Source organism: Sciurus carolinensis, chromosome 1, assembly GCF_902686445.1.
Source record: "Sciurus carolinensis chromosome 1, mSciCar1.2, whole genome shotgun sequence".
Taxonomy (NCBI): Eukaryota; Metazoa; Chordata; class Mammalia; order Rodentia; family Sciuridae; genus Sciurus; species Sciurus carolinensis.
The window spans coordinates 197,302,587-197,323,492 of NC_062213.1; the positions used below are offsets into that span (position 1 = coordinate 197,302,587).

At 62.2% G+C, this 20,906-nt stretch overlaps 1 protein-coding gene across 1 annotated transcript; it reads right to left on the reverse strand.

The window, feature by feature from the left end:
• Nucleotides 1-4,735: 4,735 nt before the first annotated feature.
• On the reverse strand, nt 4,736-20,477 carry Padi6 (peptidyl arginine deiminase 6). Its single transcript, XM_047567302.1, has 16 exons — nt 20,377-20,477; nt 19,642-19,819; nt 18,074-18,146; nt 16,026-16,093; nt 15,488-15,596; nt 14,608-14,733; nt 11,841-12,019; nt 11,526-11,629; nt 10,533-10,644; nt 9,082-9,189; nt 8,739-8,893; nt 8,142-8,298; nt 7,719-7,842; nt 7,068-7,138; nt 6,020-6,181; nt 4,736-4,969 (listed from the first exon to the last, which is right to left on the reverse strand). The coding sequence occupies exons 1-16, from the start codon at nt 20,466-20,468 to the stop codon at nt 4,736-4,738; spliced, it is 2,052 nt and encodes a 683-aa protein (XP_047423258.1). The 5' UTR covers nt 20,469-20,477.
• Nucleotides 20,478-20,906: the final 429 nt, after the last annotated feature.

Sequence of the window (20,906 nt, forward strand, 5' to 3'; positions counted from 1 at the left end):
AGGACGGGCCGGCCTGCCCGAGGCTCCGTCCCTCTTCCGTTGCTCTTCAGTCACGTTTGCTTGGCTCTGGTACCAAATAGTCGGGATTCCTGCAGAAGCCCCGCCCCGCGGGTCAGCACTGACGCTGGGACCGCTGCCTGCTCCCCATCGTGCCCTCTGAGCTGTCCCGGTGGGGACGGTGGCGGGAGTGCCGAGGTGCCTTCCTGGACCCCTCCTCACTGGGACCCCAGCGAGGTGGCAGCTCTGCCTGGGCTCTTGGTCCCAGAGGTCTGGACTGGTCCGGGTGCTTTACATAGAGGTCTAGTCAGAGGTGCTCGTGGGGCGAGGCGCGTGGAGGGGTGGCGTCCAGAGCTGTCCTCGGCCTGTTGTGCTTTTGCTGTTGTTACCAACTTGTCATCGTCTCGATGTTAAAATGCCAAAAATGATCTCGTTGTCGTTGATTTTCTTCCTGTCCTCCACCCCGGTCGCTCCAGAAGTGACTTCCGCTCTTGTGGGGCGTGTAAGAGTGTCTGTCCCAGCCAGTCCTGTGGCCTCCTGGGACTTGAGCTTGTACCGAAGACGCGGTTGTGAGTTCACGCTCGTCCCTGCTGATCTGTGCTGGCCTGAGGTCCGGGGGACGAGCTGCTGACCAGCCCGATTGTCCACACCACCCCAGACACCATCCCACTTGAGTCCCGTGTGTGGGACCTGATCATTTCCCTGGACAGGTCTCTTTCCCGGAGGGCAGCTCGGCCATCTGTGCCCCTCGTGCCCTGGAGGTCTCCCTCGAATTGTGTGGGCACCTGGAGGGACAAGGACACAGTAGTCTGGGCCCTGCCCTGTGCTGAGCTGGGCTCAGATCTTCAGGAACAGATCTAAAACCAGCAGCAGCCACCCTGTCTGGACCCCCTTGCTGGGAGCTGGGCAGGAAGGGGCCTTGCGGGGACAGTGGCCCTGTGCCCTCTGCGCCCCTCCTTTTGGTGCAGAACTGCAACGTGCCCATCCTGGAGCAGGAGTGGGCTTCCTACACCTCGGGGTGCAGAGTGGCCTGGGACGCGCTCCGCGCCACACGGTCCCGTGAGCTTCCAGCGGTCTTCCCTGGGGAAGGAGGTTGAGACGAGGCTTAGGGTGAAGGGACCAGAGAGGACCTTGTGATTTGGTCGAAGGTGCCTGGTTTAGTGCTGTAATTGTCTTATTTTTTTTTTATATATATATTTCTTGGAGTAAACATTTTAAATAAACGGCATCGTTGTTTACTCTGCTTGGCTCCTGCGTCTCTTTTGCCGCGGGAGGCCGCGCTGCTCAACCCCGGGCGCCCTCCATCCAGGATCCGCAGGAGGCGTGGCGGGAGCTCCTGGGGAGGCGCCGCTTGGCCGCAGGGAGGGGGCCTCTTTCTTGCTGGGCTTTGAGAAGTCGGGGTGCTGAGGGCCGCATGGCTGCCCGGCTCTGGCTCCTGCAGGCGGCCCCGCTGGGTTTTCATCTTTCCAGTGCCCACCGCGCCTCTGCTGTGAGCAGAGTTCACGCAGCAGTGGAGCGATCTCGCCCAGCCCTGGGGTGACCACGGTGTCCGAGCAGTGAAGGTGGGCAGGCTGGGTGTGATGGCAGGTTAAGTGTCGGGCGAACGTTAGCCAGGCGCCGATGGGGGCCATGGTCTCACCGGAAGCCAAGGAGCTGCACATTCACCTCCCAGACTCCAACCCACGGGACAGTGCTTGCTGACCACTGGGGCCACCAAGGGCCAGGCCCGTGTCCTGCACCCCACACCTCTGTGCTTCCTGGCTGCTCCTGGCTACATGGGAAAGGGAGGCAGGCCGCCATTGGGCAGCTCAGGGACCGGTGACCCAGGCCCATGTCAGGGACCCACACCCAGCTGTTTTCTCCCCCCTTTTTCTAGAGGAAAGTGAGGTGTAGGACTGAAGAGCCAGGGCCACCGGAGGCACACAGAAGACCTGGGCCTGGAAGTCCTGCTGAAGGGCCCCAGTACCACCCTCCTCACCATGCCAGGGCTGCCCCTGTCTGACCGCCCGGAGCCCATGTGGCTGTGGCAGGAACAGCTTCCCGCGGTGGGGAGTGAAGGAGCAGAGCCTCGGAGCCTTCACCCGCCAGGCGGGCAGCCGCAGAGGCCCGTGCCATGTCCTCGCTGCTCCTTAGGCCCCAGGGAGGAACACGAAGGGGGGGGACTTTCTGGCCCCACCTGGTCTTACTCTTGGCCTGGGGCCTGTGAGCACATTGGGAGGGTCATTCAGGACGCTGGTCCCCAGGGGGTGACAGTGCAAGACAAACCTCAGGAGCTGCCTCATCCCTTCCCCTGATGCTGGACAGTAGCTGGGCACTCAAGCATTGCGGGGCTGGTGTCCAGCAGGCATGGCAGCTGTGGGAGCAGAGGACGAAGTCGCAGGCCCGGCGCTGCGAGGGAACCCAGGGCCTCAGCATGGGGCCAGCACCACACCGCCGAGACACGCCGGTTCCTCTTCAGATGTTTTAAAGGCAAAGGAAAGGACTGGGGTGTGGCTGAGTGGTTCTACGCTGGCCCAGCGTGCCCGAGCCCCTGGGTTCCATCCCCAGTGCTGCCAAAAACCGTGGGGGTGACTGCGGGGCCCCAGGGCAAGAGCTTGGACCACGAGAGCTAGAGGCGGCCCGTGCGGGGCGTGCTCGGGGCTGGGACCAGGCCCCTCCGTCAGCAGCACCGGTGGGCAGTGGCCCCAAGCCAGAGAGGAAGCCCAGGGACAGCAACCCTGCAGGGCCAGGGAGACCTGGAGGTGTGGCTGGCGCTGGGGACTTGACGTCACTGCTCCCAAGTTCAAGACCGAGCTGCTACGGATCCGGCACCAGGCTGTGTTCTTGGGCTTTCTGCAAATGACCGTCCTCACGACTGGCCTCTGCCCCGAGGAAGGCACCTGGTGATCTGGCTCTCTTGACAGGCATGGGAGTTTCTTCACAGGGACAGAAGGTGGCACCACGGACCTTGGCCTGGCAGGTGGGACACAGGAGGCGGGCCCTGGACGGTGGCCCATTGTAGCACGTCATCCTGAGGCGAGTGCCTGACCAGCCAGGCCGAGGAGCTGGGAATCTAACCTTGGGTTGAGGGTGCCTCTGTTAGAGCAAGGGTCCCCCAGGCCCCACGAAGCTGCTCCCTGCCTCCTGCCTCCGTGGGCCTTTGATGACACGCAGGCCCGTGGAGGGGACTGCCAGCAGGTGCCCCTGGGCCTCGCTGCTGGGGGCCTGGGAGCAGTGGGTGAGAAGGGTCAGGCCTCCCCAGGCCCCAGGGGGCCCTTCCTGGGGCTGGGAGAGGGCTGGCCTGAGAAGGGTCTGTCAGGACCCCAGGGGCATGTGTCCTACCCTCAGGTGGACCTTGGTGGAAGTAAGTGGGCAGGTTCCCCAGGAGAAAGGCCTCACGAGGCGTCTGACCCCCTCTGGCCCCTGGGCTGCCTTCTCCCCAGGTGGACCCAGAGTCTTTCACTTCCTTGGACTTTTCCAGGCCATCTGGAAGTGTAGATTGATGAGGGGTCATGGATGCCAAGGAGCCCATCAGCTGATCTGTTCCCAGTCGGCTGTCAGAGCCCCAGGCCAGTGTAGTGGCCACAACCGTGAGTAAAATGGAGTAGACCGTAAACCCTGGTGGTTGGCACGTGGTCAAGGCCAGAGAGCAGCACCAGCCCACACCCCGCTCCGTGGCTCAGGCAGGTGCAGTTGAGGGCACCTAGGCTTCAGACTCCAGATTACCAAGAGCTGCTTTGCACTGTGCCAGGCCACAGCCGTCCCTGTCATGTTGATGCAATCTTGGGTGAGGGACAGCTGCCACCTGCACATGCCCACTCATGTGAGCCCCATGGAGCTGCATTCCTGTTGCACAGGCTGGGCACTGAGGCAGGTGGCTGGCCCTTCGTTGGCATGGATGCTCAAGGGAACGCAGCAGGGGTCCCTGTAGAGCTGGCTGCTGTGTAGCCTGGGACAGCCCAGGCTCTGGACCTGTTCCCAACTGGCCAGCAGATAGCAAGTAATGGTCAGGGTACCTGCCTGATGCCCACAGTCTCGAGCTCAGATCAGGGCTGGTTCCAGGCCTAGCCCCTGCCTCAGGGTGTGGTCTAGTCATCTGCTTTCTAGGGACTGAGTGTCCTGGAGAAACCACAGGAGGGGCAGGGCAGGAGCACATTGGTTGGGCCTTCTCGGCAAATCCCTGGCTTCAATAGCGTCTGTGCTGTGGACACAGGGCAGGGTCCCAAGCAAGCACTGCAAGCTCAGTGAGCCACTCGGCCCTGCCCAGTTGTACCTTGTCCCTCAGGCCACACCTGGAGAGCTAAGGAGACCAGAGCCCACCTGCCCTCGAGGCACAGTGCAACCCCCCTCTTGGGCCCTCTCCAGCCACGGTCAAGGGGAGACCCGCTCCTTTCAGCCTGGAATTCAGACCCAACATGGCAGAGGGGAAACAAAACCAAGAAAGGTCCATCTCTTCCCAAAGATTAAAGAGCAGCAGCACTTGGGCCTTCAGCCACATCCTGCCCCTTCCCCAAAGCAAGGGGGCTCCTGCCAGTGCGCTCAACAGGTAGGCTTTATTGACGCGGTAAACGCTCAGCTGGAAATGGTTCCCACCTTCCCCTGCAGGGGGTTCAGGCTGGCAGCATTTGCCACTCTACTGGGTCTGAGGGACAGGGCAGGGAAGGTCTCGCTGGACTCTCCAGCCAGCCCCACACTGGGCCAGAACTGTGCTGTTGTACAGTGATAACGGGTCACTCGGGGTGGGGGGGCAGGCCTGGGGCTAAGGCACCATCTTCCACCACTTGAAGGCAAAAGGCACCCTGCGGACGTTGGCACAGGGGCAGGAGTCCCCAACATCGGTCAGGTAGCAGTCAAAATCATCGATGAAGGTACACGTGAGGCCCAGGGGCTCCAGCAACTGGCGGATCTTTCCTTCCAGGCAGCAGATGCCCTTGATTTGGGGCCCAAAGGGCTTGGGGATCCCCAGGTTTGTGCCCATCACGATCATGCGCAGCTGTTGGAAAGACGAGCAGGGACCAGGCAGGATGAGGCCTTGTAGAAGGGCCCCACCCCCAAGTTCGTACACTCAACGCAGGGAAAACCTAGTCCTGCTGCAAGAGGTTGGGCTAGACCAGAGCGCACGGTGCCGCTCCCCAGGCCTGTGCCCACGCAGACATCACCGATCGATCTCTGTGAAGTCAACCTCTTTCCGCTTAGTCTTCCAGGGGCTCCCAATGTGTTTCTCTGTAGCAAAACCCAAATTCTGCCTGGCCAATACCTAGCCTCGCCACCTTCCCCAGCCTCTTCTGCATTTGTTATGTTGGTCTTAGTCTTGGCTGTGCCAGATTCCCACTACCCCTTCTAGAATTCTCTGTAGCCCGAGCCTGCCTGTTGATGTCTGTCCATCTCTCCCCCTCAACTCAGTGCAGCTCTTGCTGCTGCTGCTCACACCTGCTCCCAGGGCTACGTCAGGCTCCTGCTTCAGACCCACAGGAACACCCCGATCTGACGATTGGAGGACACAGCATGGGGACTGCACCCCCAAGGGCACAGGCTGGACAGAGCAGGGACCTCCTGTAGCCATCCCCACTCTGCCCCTCCCTCTGTAGCCTAGACTGCAGGAACAGGATGTCATGTGTTCCAGCACCTCCAGGTACCAGAGGCTGCTGTTCTGGACCTGGGGACAGAGGACAGGAAGACCTTGCCCTAGTGCAGCTTACCCGAGGTCCCTGTCGACTGCTGACGGAGCTCATGTCCGTCTGAGAAGTGGCCTTCCAGGGCCCGTCCCTTCAGGTCGGGGAGGAGAGCCGAGGCCCAGGCAGCTCTTGGCGCAGAGCCTGGTCTGTGGCGACTGCTCATACGTGCCTCAGCCTTAAGACCCAGGTCACGGCCTTGGGACAGGGCTTCTGCCCTAATGGGGGCCACGAAGGGCCCCATCTCACCTCGGGCTCCGTTCTCTGCTGTGTGACCCCTGCAGCCTAACACCCAGCCTGGCACGGCACCGGCAGCACTGGCTGAACAGGCCCTCCCTGCCAGGGATGCCCAGCTGCCCCCTGGCCCTCACCATGTTGGGGAAGTAGGCCCTTGCCAGGAGTTTTGGGGTCTGCTGGTCGGAGGGGACGTTTGTCAGCTGCTCGAGGCAGAAGAGCTGGGGCACGTCGATGATGTCCTCCTCCACCAGGCCCAGCTCCCGCTTCAGGACGGCTCTGTTCAGGCCAAGGCACCTCTGGGGGCGAGAGGGGCCGAGAAGTGAGCACACTGGGACCCGGGATGCCCTCCTGCCCCCGTCCCCTGCTGGCCTCAGGACCCCTGCAGTGAGCTGGCCTGACGAAGGGGGAGCTGCCCTCTCCCAGGAGGAGGCAGGGCTCAGACAAGGCCTGGGCTCCGGAGGCCAGGATCGCAGGGTTAGTGCTGGACAGCTACTGTCAACTCTAGTACCACGTGGCACCCGTCACTCAGCCCTGCCCAGAGTGGGGACCTGGGCAAGGCTGAGGGCAAGGAGGGGGTTCCCCAGGAAGGGCCCTGAACAGCTTCCCCCCACTTGGGTACTTCCTGCTTGACCCAGCTGAAGCCTGGGTATGACGCAGGGCTCAGCTCCCCTTCTAGCAGGGGGTGGCCTCTGTGGTGGGACTGTGCGTCTGGCAGCCAGTGCACGCTGCGGAGGGCTGAGGCCCGCCCAGCCCTGCTCTGCAGACATCTGCCATCAAGAGCAGGCAGGAGTGAGGGAGGCCTCTGCCCCCTGGGAAACCAGCAGGCAGCTCCATAGCAGGGCATGGCCGTGCAAGGTCCCCTGGGTCCAACTCGTCTTGGGCTATGCCTTTACCGATCCCCGCCGTCCTCATGGGGGGAGGTTCTGCTTTCCAGGGCCAGCCCCAGGTCTTAGCGAGGCACCTCACGATGCTCGGGCCACCTAGTGCTCAGGAGCCTGTCAGGTAGTCCCACTCATGTCAACTGTCTGACCCACCGTCCTCCCATCCTGTCCTCCCATCCCACCCCTGGGGTCTGCACCTGGGCCTCAGCAGGGTCTGGGGAGGACAGGGGCTAGCTGCCGCCCCTAGAAGTCGGTCAGGGCCACTCCCTCTGCAGGAGGGTCCCCACACCTGAACACCTACCTCCACGTAGTCATTCTGCTTTCTCAGGCTTTCGTCTGCAAGAAGTTGATCGATGGTTCTGGCCTCCCTTCCTGTGGGGGAGGCGAGGACAGGAAGGCCTGGTGGTCAGGAGGTGGGTACAGGCGATGGGGACATTCTCAGAACAGTGACTTTGGTGAGTGGCCTGGGTCTTTCCAAGGGACCACCTGAGGCCTGGCCATAGTCCACATGCAGGAAGACCCAGGCAGGACCTTCACTGCGAAAGATGCCATCGCTGGCTTGCGGGTGGTGTCAGCGGGACGCCCGTGTGCTGCTAGCCAGTACTGCCTGACTGCCCTCCACCAGGTCTAACTTCAGGCCTCAGGTGCCCGATCCTTGCCTCAACTGATGCCCAACTCTAGGATCAGCTCTGAGGTGTCAGAGCACGTGCCTTTGGCACGTGATATGTGGTCATGCCACCTCCTACAGCTTCTGTGGCCGGGGAGGCCCATGCTTCGGGTCTTCCTGCACATGCCTGTACCGGCAGCCAGCCTGCCTGCCCACGGTGCAAGGTGTCCTAACACGGCGATCGCACCAGCTTGGGCTTCCCTGGGTCCTTTCTACCAAAATGACCAAGTAAAGGCCAATCACCTCAAAGGAGTACCTGGTAAGGGCCCAGCGTGGCTCCCTTACCGTTAGAAAGGAGCTGGTCCGCTCTGACCTCTTCAAACAGGGTCGCTTCCCCATAGCCCTCCTCCTGCTTCTCCTGGAACAGCTCGTAGCAGGAGCTGGGGCTGGCTATGAGCAACCGGAAGCCCTGGGGTCCAAGAACAGGGCCAGAACAGCTAGCAGCAGCCTCTGAAGTTCAAAGCTCTCCCACAGAAGACGTGACACCCAGGGTCAGATGACACTCGGCCCCCAACACTCAGTGCTGGAGATTGAACCCAGGGGTGCTCAGCCACTGAACCACATCCCCATTTTTTGAGACAGCAAGGCCCTAAGCCACTTAGTGAAGCCACGTTGCCGAGGCTGGCCTCAAGTTTGCCATCCTCCTGCCTCAGCCTCCCAGGCTGCTGGGATTATAGGCGTGCACCACTGCGCCTGGCTCCAACGCACCTTTTTGTCCTCACTCTTGGCGTCCACAGGGACGAAGCACATGAACTCGTCCACGTGGCCAGTCATCAGCCAGTCTGAGAAGAGCTCCACTGGCACCTGGACCTGCTGGGCGCAGAGGAAGTCTCGGAGGCTCCTGCTCATGGCCCGGCCCTCAGCGCTAGAGGGAAACGCAAGGAACGGCCTTGAGCTGCCGGCGCGGCCCAGGCTGGCCGCTCGCTGCTCACGGAGCACCAGGCAGCCTTGACCGTCGGGTGGACGTGCTGGTTAAGAACCCGCTACTGACCCACCTCAGGACAGAGCCAAAGGACACGGCCTAGGCTGGACAAGGACACGGCCTCACCCAGCTTTAGACTAATGGCCGCCAAGAAGCCCAACCACACGTCTGTGGAAAACATTCAACGAACTGGGTGCATTTAATTTGCTCCAAATTAAACCCTGGAATTGCAGAAGGAACAGTTTTCTGGGCTCCTACGTGAACCAGCTTCCCGACCCCCTCACTTCAGAACGGCCAGAGCAGACCCCCCGCGTGGCGTGCGGAGGGGCCCGGGGAACCCCAGGGCCTCCCTTAGTTTTAAGGCGTCTGGCCTCTCGACTCACCTGGGGTAAAAGCTGCTGCCAATGAGGACCCTGCCCAAGGGGTACTCCTTCCCGTGGGCCTTGACTGGTGGGGACACCATCACGTTCCCGATGGAATCCAGGCTGGCCACCCTGTGGTCCTCTGTGCATCGGGTCATGTAGCCGACACCAGGGCTCTAGGAGACCGAGCGGGGCGTCAGGAGGGACGGGCGGGGAGCCCCGGTCTTCACCTCAACCAGCAGGTAGACTCCCACGTCCCCTCCCCCAGAGGCCACCTGGGCCCTCCCCCCTGGTGCCCATCGCGCCAGGACAGGTGCCAGGCCTGAGGTGGGACTGCATTCAGGTCGGCTGAAGCGAGCCCCACCAGCGAGTATTTCATGGGGAAGTCTTCCAGCTTGAGCGCCCGCGGGGTGTCGAGGACAAAGGAGACGGTCTTGTGGGGACCCTGGGTGTAGCAGAAGGCCATCTCATCCTGGAGGACAGAAGATGTCCATGAGTCACCTCACCCCGTCAGCCACGCTCCTGCCCGTGTCCAGTGGGCCAGCCACAGCCCCTGGGTATGGGCCACCTCCAGAGGGGTGCAAAGGAAACCCTCCTTCCCAACTCTGCTGGACACAGGGCGCGGGCCAGCCGATTCCCCCTCCTCTGCACCCCACCGGCCAACAAGCCTCGTTAGCCCTGGCAACTCCTCCCGGGCACCCCAGGGACAGCCTCTCCCCTCCACCCCATCCCCCCGAGCCCTGTTCCCTACGCCTCAGCCAAGCCTGCTTCTCCCCCTGCCCTGGAGTTCCAGGGACGGGACCCAGCAGTGCTCCGCCACCCAGCCACCTCCCCTGCCCTTTGTAGCATTGTTTAGTTTTTAACTTTAATACCAGGGATTAAACCCAGGAGCACTTAACCACCGAGCCACATGCCCGGCCCTTTTAATTTTTTTAAGACAGGGTCTTGCCAAACTGCTTAGGGCCTTGCTAAGGCCTACGTTTCTGAGGCTGGCATTGAACTTGAGATCCTCCTGCCTCAGCCTCCCGAGTCACTGAGATCACAGGCACGTGCCGCCGTGCCAGGCCCCACTGGTGTCTGCTCCATACCTTCCGCCCCACCTTCCGTGGGATCTGTTCTGTTCTTTACCTCGGCCCAGAAGGTCCCCTGTACGCAGCGGCTCGTGCTTGCCTCTGACCTTGCTAAGAGGTGACCGCCGCAGCCCCGCGACATACCCTGCGTCAGGACCGCAGTCGGCCCTCCCCTACCTGGGGCCCAGCCCTGGTCCTGGCAGGCCCAGCTCCTCCACGTCAAGGGTCTCCCGCCTGCCTAAGCTGCGCAGTGTGAGCTGGGACCTCGCCATCTCATTCCCTTTCAGGGGCTAAATTTAATGCCCGAGCCTTGCTGGAGCAGGTGGGCACCTGTCCCGTCCCACCTCATCCCTGGACCTGGGGCCGTTCGCCCAGCATGCGGCGGTGGTTGGGGGGAGGGGGACACAATGGCGTTCCAGCAGGGAAGCTAAGCCAGCTCTGGGCCTGCTGCTGAGCCGGGTCAGGGTCACCCTGGACCCGAGCCCTAAAGCGGAGGGCCTCTGCCCCTCGGGCAGCTGGGGCTCGGCTCAGGCGGTCCGGTCTGGAGCGGGGCAGGAGGCCAGAGGCCAAGCTCCCTCTCAGCAGCTGTGGCTTGGGCGCATCCTGTCCCCGAGCCTCTGCTGAGGTGCCCACACCGAGCCCAGGCTCGCCGCGAAGGCCCAGCCGCCCACGAAGCTCCCGTGTGTGGTGCCTGCCGAGTCTCCCTGCCCCCGCCCCATGGGCGGGCGTCCCCGCAGGCTGTCACCTGGAGCCACCTGCCCAGGCGGCTGGGGTCCTCGTAGACAGACGCCACCTGGCTGTTACTCTTCTCGCTCAGCTCCGTCACCGAGCTCACGAAGCCCTGCAGCTGCAGCTCCCTGCCACGGGGGAGAAGCCCGTTCTAGAAGTCCTTCCAGCTCTGGCCCAGGAGAGGGCAAGAGCGGCTCCTGCCCAGAGGCCAGCAGAGCCGGGAGCTCAGGCGGAGCTGGGCCCGTCCCACCCAGGGGGCACCGGTGGCAGCCCCCACCCTTGGGTCGCATTCCACCTGCCCTTCGGCCCCCTCTGGGTCTTCCCGGTTCTGTCCACACACAGCATCGGCCAACGCCACTTTCTCTAAGGGGCTGTTTCCCCTGAGCAGCCAAGAAGCTGGGTGGTGGCCTTGGTGGCCTTGAGATGGCCAACGAGGCCGTCACATCTGTGTGTGGGTCTTCAACCCACAGTGCTGTCCAGCCCGGCGGGAGGCTCACGGGTCCACGGTGGACATCCTTCCTCAGATGGTGACGTTTGGGTCGCCGTCAAGACATTTATACACTCGTGGCTCCTCGAGAGCTGGAGCTTTAGCGAGGTCACACCAGTGACGAGAGCAGACATGCCACCTCCCTCCCTGGCCTCCAGTGATGGGGCCTGTGTACCCCAAGACTGTCCCCACAGACCAAGGCTCTGCTTGCTGCCACTGTCCCTTCCCCTTGTTCTCTCCTGGGGCCACCTTGCTGTCCCTAGAATGTGCTTGTCCTCTTCGTCCTCCTTTCCCTGACAGCATTAGACACCACCTGTCATCATGCTGTCTGACCCCTCCCGCAAGTCAGGTGGGGACCCCTCATTACTGCTAACCTCGGGGACAGATGCCCAAGGGACCGTCTGGGTGGGCTGCGCAGCTGGCGGGAAGGGTTCGCGCAGGCCGAGACGTCTTGCCCCTTCACCCAGCATACACGGGGTGCTGGTTTCGAGGCCGCCCGCCAGGCAGCCCCAGGACTCTTACCTGCACAGGTAGACCTCCAGGGGCATCTGGGTGCTGGGGGTGAAGATGCAGGGCGCCACCCGGAATACCACCGTGTCTTTGTACGTCGGGATCTCGGGAATCAACTGCGACGCAAGATCTCGGGAATCAACCGTGGGCCGCCCTGGTTCAGGCCCACGCCACCCTCACCTCCGACCTCCAGCTGCCCAGCCCAGCCTGCCACAGCGCCCACGGCTCCCGATTCCCCAGAGGCCCCAACTCTACTGCCGGCCCCGGAGGGCGCTTCTGCCTCCACTTGTCCCCAGCCCAGGCCGCCTCCTCTACTCAGCCACATACCAGGTCTCGAGACTCTTCCACCAGGGAGACCGAGAAGGAAATGAGGCCCGAGAAGCTGGCAGACGGGAACTCTGTGGCTTCCACGTAGAAGGTCTCCTTCTGGTTGTTCTCCAGGGGGCCCAAGGCGTGGCAGTGCTGGCCGGGCCCCAGCACCAGCTCAAAGGCACCGAAGGCGTCTTCTGCGGGAGAGGGGTGACCAGTCACTGGAAGAACCGGGTGCTGTCACTCTGGGAGGGGTGGGGAGCAGCAGGCTCGCTCGCTCGTCCTGCGTTCAGGGCTTAAGACGCGGGCCGACAATGTTCTAGACAAGGACAGTTACGCGCCCGCGTGCTTTGAAGACGTAGGACACCTTGGGAGCTGGGGACTTGGGTGGAAATGCCTGCCCTCAAGCTACTCGGTCCAGGGGCAGAGACCCCGGGTGCGTGCTCCCACGCTCGGACCCACGAATCCGACTTCGGCTAGGTATCAGAGCCCGGGGCCTTGCTACTAGGCACAGTGATACTGTACCAGTGAGGGTCTTATCAGCAAGGTCCCGCGTGCAAAGGCAGCTGGTCCAGGAAGGCAGACACCAGTGTGGGAAGGTCAGTGGGAAGCATTTCGGGGATGACGTCATCGCCAGGGTTCTGGTGGCCACCCACTCAAAGCCTGCTTCCTTCTAGTTTGTCATTAAGAACAAAACCACAGCAGAGACCAAAAGGCAGGTGATCTAGTAACTAGATGCCGAGGTTTTCATCTTCCAGCATCAGATCACCTGGCCCAAGGCCCCTTTGCTTCTCCACCTGACGCCCTATGGGGCTCACTGTAACCACTGTGCTTGTCCTTTCCGGATGTGGCTGCTGTGGTCCTGCCGATGGACATTCTTGTGTAAAGCCCCCGGTGGATCCTCACTCTAGGGAATCCTGGCTGGATTTACCTTGGCCACGATGTCCTGCTCGGGCCTCCTGCACCACACGGTCCCGCTGCCCTAGTCTCTGGCTCCTCTAACATGTCTGCCAGTGGCTGCTGCTAGGCCCCAGCATCCCGGATCAGGCGCTGCCCTGATTCACTGGCCTCCTGTCTGGGTCGTGGCCCCCACATCCTTCCACAGACCCTGTGGTTCTGCGGGAGCCCCTCCCCAGCATCTGGGTGCTCTGGAAGCCTGGCCTCAGGCTGACCAGCCCTCGACGCAGTTTCCACTTCTAGTCTGTCCAGCAGCTTCTTGACCAGCACTGAAGCAGGCCTCGTGGGACAAGCAGGACAAGGCCAGCTTCCACCAGGAGCCCCATGATGCTCTGGCACAGCCTCAGTGCTCACGGCCCACCCGAGCCTGCTGACCTGCTCCAGAGTCCCTAACACCACCACCCAGCGAGACCACTGCCGCAGGCCCGAGGCCACCTGCTGCCCTGGGGACCTGGGTTCCCTGGGGCTGGGCCACCTGAGGCCACTTGCAACAGGACAGGGAAATGAGGGGGCCGACCCCTGGCCACAAAGGCCCTACCAGCTGCCTCGGTTCCCCCGCGCTAGCCCGCCTGGGGCCTCCCTTCACTCCAGCTGAATGGGTTGACGTTTCAAGCATGCTGGGGTGCCGCTCAGCATTAGAGGGTTTGCTTAAAGAGCAGGAGGCCCTGGGCTCCACCCCAGCACCCCAACAGCTTCCTGTAGGCTGACCACACACCAGGAGCGTGGCCAGCTGCTGGCCGCCGAGCTTGCTGGCAGCCTCGCTGTCCTTTGGGGCAGGTGCTCATCCTCATCCGGAGGACCAGGAAGAGCCACCACACTGCTGTGGGCCGGAGTCGCCACTCAGTTGGAAGCCCTTCCTGCCCAGCCTAGATCTAGCTGGCTTCATTGCAGCCCTTCTCCTGTCCCAGCATTCAGAGCAGGATCCTTGGTGCGGCACATACACCGATGATCTCGGCTCTGCACCACCCAGCCCTGGGGATTGAACCAGGGGCGCTCTCCCACTGAGCCACACCAACTTTTTTTTTTTTTTTTTGAGATGGGGGTCAGCAGGTTGCTGAGGCTGGCCTCAAACTTGCAATCCTCCTGCCTCAGCCTCCCGAGTTGCTGGGATCCCAGGCATGCACTGCGGCCCCTGATTTACCTGCCACGGACCCCAGGCCTACCAGTGGGGTGGGGAGCCTCTTCCCTCACTGGCACTTCTAACCATTTCTCATTGAGCAATTATTTTGGTACCTTTGAAGCACATGCCTGCAGGCAACGCCTCCCACCCCACTGGAATTTACTATCCTCCTCATCCTCCATGGACTGTTCTAGAACCGGCCGCCACTTCCATTGCTGTCATTGGCACTGGACACCACAGACCAGAACATTCAGACACCTTGGACTCTTTTAGCCTCATTTCAGTGACCTTGACCTCTCTACCACCTTCGGTGCCCATTTCACTGGGCAGAGCCTAGACTACATGCCACCTGCAAGACGGATCTAGCTCCCGTTCTTCTCAGTCAGTCCACACCCAGCCGGGACCTCCCCACCGCCACAGCCCCGCTGAACTGCATTTCTTCTGACTACGAGGATCCTGCAGGTTAGGCGACGTCACCCCGTTTTACAGGTGGGATAGGTGGCTTGGGGGTGCCCAACTCGGGTGTCAATTTGTTCTATTGTGAACATGGCAGCCAGAGAATCCCAGGGACTCACGCTGGACCCAAACCTCTGCTGGTCTACAGCTCCAGGTCTCCAGCGGGACCTCTGGTGACCCTGCAGCAGGCACGTGCCAGCTCACCCAGCACCCACAGTGTGGGCCAAGTTGGACCAGGTGCAAGACACTCACTCTGGGCCCAGTAGACTCTCGCCTTCTCCGCCTCTTCCTCGGAGGTGTGCAGAACAAGCCTGTAGTTCTTTAAGATGCAGCTGGGGCCTTGGACGGTCAGAGTCATCTGGGACAGGTTCTTCATTTCTGGACCAGGGACAGGGCAAAGGTTCAGGCCAGCCCTGCGGGGATGGGGGCTGGTGTGGAGGAGCCCCGAGGACCCTCTGCCCTTTGCTGGGCACCAGGCCACCTGAGCCTGTTCCCAACTACTGCTTGGTTCCTGCTGTTGGCAGGTGACCAACCCTGGGCAGGGTATCGAGCAAGAATTGCCTTCACCCCATGGTCCCCAAACCTGTGGGATAGGTCCTGGCCTGGTCAGCTGGGCAAGGACTCACTTCCAGCCTCGGTGTGAACCAAGGTGTCCGTTTCTACCTCAGATCCGGAAACCTGGTCCCACAAGTCGGGACCAGATCTCAGAGTGCTTTTGCCCAAGGCAGGTGGCGCTGTGGCCCTGGGCTCTAAGAGGGCTCTGAGCAGGAAGCTCCTGTACCCCTCTTACGTCTTTAAGTCTTCTCAGCCACCTTGTGAGGCCAGCTGGTCACCCCCATGCCACAGACGGCTACCCGAGGTCAGCCTTCGACGCCATAGCCAGGAAGTAACGCGTCTCCTGGTAGCGAGGCCCGTGTTCCCCCCACAGGCCCACGAGGCCTCTTCCCATTCAGCCCGGCTTCCGGGCCCTTTCCCGGCCTGTGGTGCTGGGGATGGAATGCGCTAGGCCGACGCCAACCAGCGCCTTGGCCCAGCCCTGACGAAGACCATCCCGGAGCAGGGACGTCAGCAGTCTGCACTTGTGAAGGGACAGCCGGGCGAGGGAGGAAAGATGGAGACGTGGCGCTCATACCGTCCAAGAACTCCTTCTTGGTCTTGTCCTCGAGCTGGCTCACGTCGGTGGGGCTGCAGTTCACAAGCAGGATGGCTCCCCAGCCGCTGGGGCCCCAGACCCATTTTTTCTGGGAACGACAGGAAAGCCAGCTCAGGAAGAAGCCTCGTAAAACCCCTGCCTCTCGGAGGTCACCGCCCATCAGGGGGCCTTCCTCCAGGGTCCTGGGGACCTCTGGGCAGCTTGAAGAAGGGCACCTGCAGGAGCAGGAAGCCCACAGGGCAAGCGGACCCAGAGGGAGGAGAGCTAGCGACAGGTTGCCGGTCACTTTCAGCGGAAGTAGGGACAGAGGCAAACCGCCTGATGGTGGCAGCTAACCCCGTTCTATTGACCACACGCCCGGCTGGGCCGTGAGCCTAGTGGGGCTGGACGTTCTGGTTTTTGAATAAGCTGGAAACTCATGACTTCAGTGCAGCCATCTGACCCTGACACTCGAGGTCAGACAAAGTGGCCCTGGAGACCTGGTCTGGCTCAGGGCGTCTTGTCCCCCAAGACTCACCTTAGCCTGCTTGTCACTTGGCACCTCGAGTTGTCCATCGCGGTAGATGTCTGCCTCCAGGGACACCTCTGCAAGGGAGGGAGGGGGCTCAGCCAGCAGGGCCCCCAACCCGCTGGTCAAGATGCCATGTCGTCCCTCTCAGCTCCTACCTAGCAATTCCTACCTCTACCCTTCTGGAAAGATCTCTGCACTCTAAGACAAGTAGAAAGAGCTCCATGCACAATCCCAGGCCCCTTGTGAACTTCAGGATCCAGGCGTCTGCCCAAGCGTGGTCCCGGGGGCACCTCTGCTGGCGTCCCTCCTCACCCCTTCCCTCACAGCTGGCCCCTGGGGCTTTACCAGGCTTCTCTCCCTACATCTTGTCATCTGAAATGCCATTTCTCAGCTGGAGCACCAGGGCCACAGGCAGAGGTCTTGCTGCTCTATCCTCCGCACACACATCCTCGGGGACTGAACACCTGCCTGCTCCGCACTCAGCCATCCTGGGGACAGCGTGCTGAGGCCCATCTTCTTGGAACTGGTGTACAGCTGGGGCAGAGCAGACACCCCCTAGATCTGATGGCGAGTGCCATGGGAAATGGAGGGGGCTGGGCAGGGCAGCTCAGCTAGGCGTCAGGGAAGACTTCCGACTGAAATTTTAAGAGACCCGCAGGAGGCGAGAAATGGATCCTGTTGATATCTGGTGTCAAAGCCATTAGGAATAGGAAGCAAGTTCAAGGTCAAAGAAGCCAACGTGCCTACAACGGATTGGGCAACGGGGAAGAATGAGAGACCATAAGGTCAGAAGCAGCATGGGGCCATCTACGGAGGTTTGTGGGCAGAAGCAACTTGGGCTTTGATCCGCGTAGCATGGAATCATTTGGAAGCTTGGAACGGAGTAGACATTATCCAATATCCCCTTGAGATGTGCTAGATCAAGACTAGAGCCAGAGAAGGGCAAGATGGAAGCAGAAACCCCACAGGAGACCCGGACGGGGGGCCAGGCCAGGCTGGTGGCTTGGATCAGGGTGAGAACACCTGAAGTGGCAAGATGCTGGGTTCCGGCTACGCTCAGGGGGCACCAACGAGGCTCGGGTTGACTCCGGACAAGGAAGAGGTCACCAAGGTCACCAGCCTGGAAGGAGCAGCCACCACCCAGTACAATGGGGCACACCACAAAAATAGGTTTGGGGAACAGGGGTTAAAAAAAAAAAAAAAAAAAAAAAATCAGCTTAGCCAGGGCGCCATTAAGTTAGACACCGAGAAGCCATGGGGTAGAGATCTCCAGGTGGAGTGTGAGACACCTGGCCAGACAGTGGTCTGTTTGGATGACACGTGACCTGCTGGACCCGAGGCTCTCCACTGGGCAGCTGCAGGGGTGGGAGCCGAGCAGAGGGGCCCAAAGAGGAACGGGTGGGGGGAAGACCCAGGGCAGGGTCGCCGGGAGGTGTCAGGAGAAGCAGAGCCGCCACGTCAAGGTAGAGGAAGGTGCAGCCGACGGGAGGGAGGTGGGGTCTCGCTTGGGAGCCACGCAGCGGTAGCGCTCTGGTTTTGAGTAGATATGAGAAAAACGGGGGAGAAATCAAGGACAGTCCATGGTTCCTGAGGAGCCCAGAGAGTGAGTGGCAAGTGAGCAGAACAGGTTTTGGGAGCGTAGGTGTGGAGTTTGTTCCTGGGCCAATGGGAACAAACGCCCAGGAGAGAAGGGCGGCTCCCGCATCCGTGAGAATTGCTGACGGAATGTTCCTGAAGGGGAGGAAGGGGCTAGTGAGACAAGATGGATGAACCGTGGGCCAGACACGTCAGTGGCAGAGGGGAAGCACGCAGAGCCAGACGCCAGTAGGTGGGCAGATGGCAGTAACGCGCAGCAATTCTGGTTGCTTCTATTCTCAGAAGACTTGGTCATCAGCGAGGAGGGGGGAGTGACTGAGCGAGGAGGAGGGACTGAGCGTCTGAATGAAGACCCAGGGGCGGCCTCTCTCCGCAGGGGCCCCCCTCAGCTCTGCGAAGCCCGCACCGGAGCTCCAGGGCTGGGCTGGGCCCGGGGCTCTGGGGGGAGCAAGACTCACCGATGCCAGTGAGGTACAACACAGCTGTGGCCGTGGGGACCTCCTCGTTGGGACGGTAGTACGAGACCAGCACCTGTGGAGACAGCGCCCAGAAGCCATAGGAGCCCTGGGGGCAGAGCCCTCGGCCACCCGCCAGAACCCGCCAAGGGTTCCCAGCTTCCAGCGCCTGGCTGTGAGCCGCCCAGGGCCACAGCCCCTCCAGCCTCTTCCCCAGATGGCTCATGTCCACCATCCAGGTGGGACCCAAGCCCCCAAGGGCAGAGGGAAGAGACCTGTAGCATCAGGCAGAAAGGACCAGACGCCTGGCAAGGGGGGCCCAAACTCTGAGCCACACCAGCCTGCCTCCTGCCCTGCCTGCCCCGTGCGTCCAGCCACCAGGTGGGCAGCAGGGAAGCTTCACTGTAGTGGCTCAGCTGGGAGACCCCGGTCACAGTGGGATCAGAAGCCCATGTTTCCCGTGGCTCAGAGCCTCTGCTTCCAGAGGGACCGTTACGCTTTAGACGCCTGCCCTTTAACCCTGGCCAGGAGGCTGTCCCGTGAGCCCGAGACCTGGCCCTCAGCCTGTCCCTCAATGGCAGGGCCAGCGCTCCAAGGCCGAGCGTTTCTCTGCTGCCCACTTCTGAGGGGCTACCCTGAGCCCTGGGCAGAGCGCTGCCTCGGGTGTCCTGGGTCCAGCTGGGACACGGCCAGCAGGTGCTCAGTCCTCAAGTGATCTCCTAGGGACTCGGGGCCTGGGTGGGCGGGGGCGTAGATGGGCAGGTGACTGGCCAGGGGTCATCAGCTGAGCACCCCGGCAAAAACCACAGCAGGGTCTGGGCCGCATGGCCCCAGGCCGGGACCACTTCAGGTGCCGCCTCTGGCTCCTCACAGGGATCACCTGGGCGCTTGGGTCTAGAGGCCGCTCCACCCGCGGAGGTTGACTGAGCTGGCGGCGGGCGTTTCCCACTCCCTAGGGGTGCTAGCCTGCAGACCAGGGCAAGGCCCTGCCCTGAGGGAGCGCTCGCCAGGCCAGAGAAGCAGCAGCCCCTCCCCGTGGCCAGGAGGCAGGGGGAGCCTCCCCAGCAGGGAGACAGCTTGGGGGAGACAGAACAGGAACTGGAGCTCAGATCCAGGACCCACCCACCCTGGTCACGCTATTTACGTTAGCTATGGCACCGAGCCTCGGCTTCCACACAGGTAAGATGCGGGTCAAGGCCAAGCCCTCCAGGGAGATTCATGACACGTGAGCTCACGGAGACCTCGCATCCGGAGCTGCCCCACTGAAACCTGGGAGCCAGGCTTTAGCGGCCCAGGGTTCCCAGCGGCAGTTCTGGGGGGTGTGCAGAGACAGGCCCAGCTGGAACCTGGCAGGTGCTTCGGGGCCTGGGTGGGGCCCTCCCTCCGGCCTCGATTTCTCACCTGCCGAGGGCTCGGCAGCACCCCCCTCTGTTCCTCAAGAGCATTAAGCTCAGGTGTGCACGGCTCACGCCCCATGGTCTTCAGGCCTCAGGGGCCTCGGCTCCAGGAGACCCCTTGGCTGTGCCAAGTCCCACCCCAGGTGCTGCCCCTTGCCTCTTTCCCAGACTCACCTTGTCCTCGTCCACGGAAAGGCTGGGCGACGCCATCCTCACCAGCACGTGCATGGTACTGGACAGCGCCCGGCAGATCACGGCGTCCTCCTTCCCCGTGATCACTGTGCCCAAGATGTCAATCAAGACCCGTGGAGAGGCGCGGACGGTGAAGCTCTCACACTTCTTGGGGGCACACCTGGTGTGCCAAGGAGGAGATAGGTTAGGACCAGAGAGACGCATGTCTCGACCTAAAGGCGGCAGGCACGGTGGGGCGGCCCCCGGGCTCCACTGTCCGGGAGGTGTTGGGCCAGGGCCCTGGGGGTCACGGCAGTTTCAGGACCTTAACTTCCGCCCCACCCCCACTACCCTCCTTCCCCTGAGGAGCAGTAGCCCAGACCCCGACCCTAGAGTTGCCAAGCTAGGTGTGGTTTGTAAATCCGGGGTGAGGATGTCTGTTTGAACCACAAGGGATCCCCAGAGGGGACAAGGACAGGGCGTGGGAAGAGGGAGGACGCAGGCTGCCGGGAATTGCCGCCCCATGGAGCCCACACCTCACAGCTGCCTTACGGGCTAGCCTCAGCCCATGTCACGTGCCTAAGGGCACACAGCTGCTACCAGCCAGGGGTTGTCGGGGGGCCTCTAGGGACCCAGACCAGCCTCCTTGAGGAGAGGCAGGGCTAGACAGAGGAGCCACCCCTGACTCCCGGGGGACGGGAGCCACATGCCAGCCCCACAGAGGCCTGGCCGCCTTACCTACTGATGTCCAAGCTGATCTCCGTGCCCAGCACACAAATGGCATGGGCAGGGTTGTCCAGGGACAGGTGGACAATGCTCTGGAAGGACATGGCACGGCCCTCCAGCTGACCACCTCCGGCCCACACGGCAACCCTCGCTCGCCCAGGGGCTGCAGGGGCCGCGTGCGAGCCCTGTCCTCCCCTGTTAAGGGCCCAGGGCCTCTGGAGCCCGCCCCCTTGTTAAGGAGTGGGAGGCTTCCGGGGCAGGCCAGGTGGGACTGCTTTCTCCGCTGGTGCCGTGGGGTGCAGGGAGCAGGTGGGGTGAGGTCGCTTCATCATGGCTCCATCAGCAACCCGTGCGGGCGGGCGCCGCAGACCCGGGCCGTCGGAGGCTGGTGCTCAGCTCTCTGGCCTTCAGCTGGGAGCAAGCGGGGCTGGGGAAGCCTGTGGCACCCAGCTGGAGCCGTCCGGGGCCGGGATCTGCCCAGGCTGTGGGGACGCAGTTCTCGAGGATGTCTTTCCTGGGTTGCTCAAGGTCACGGTGGCTGC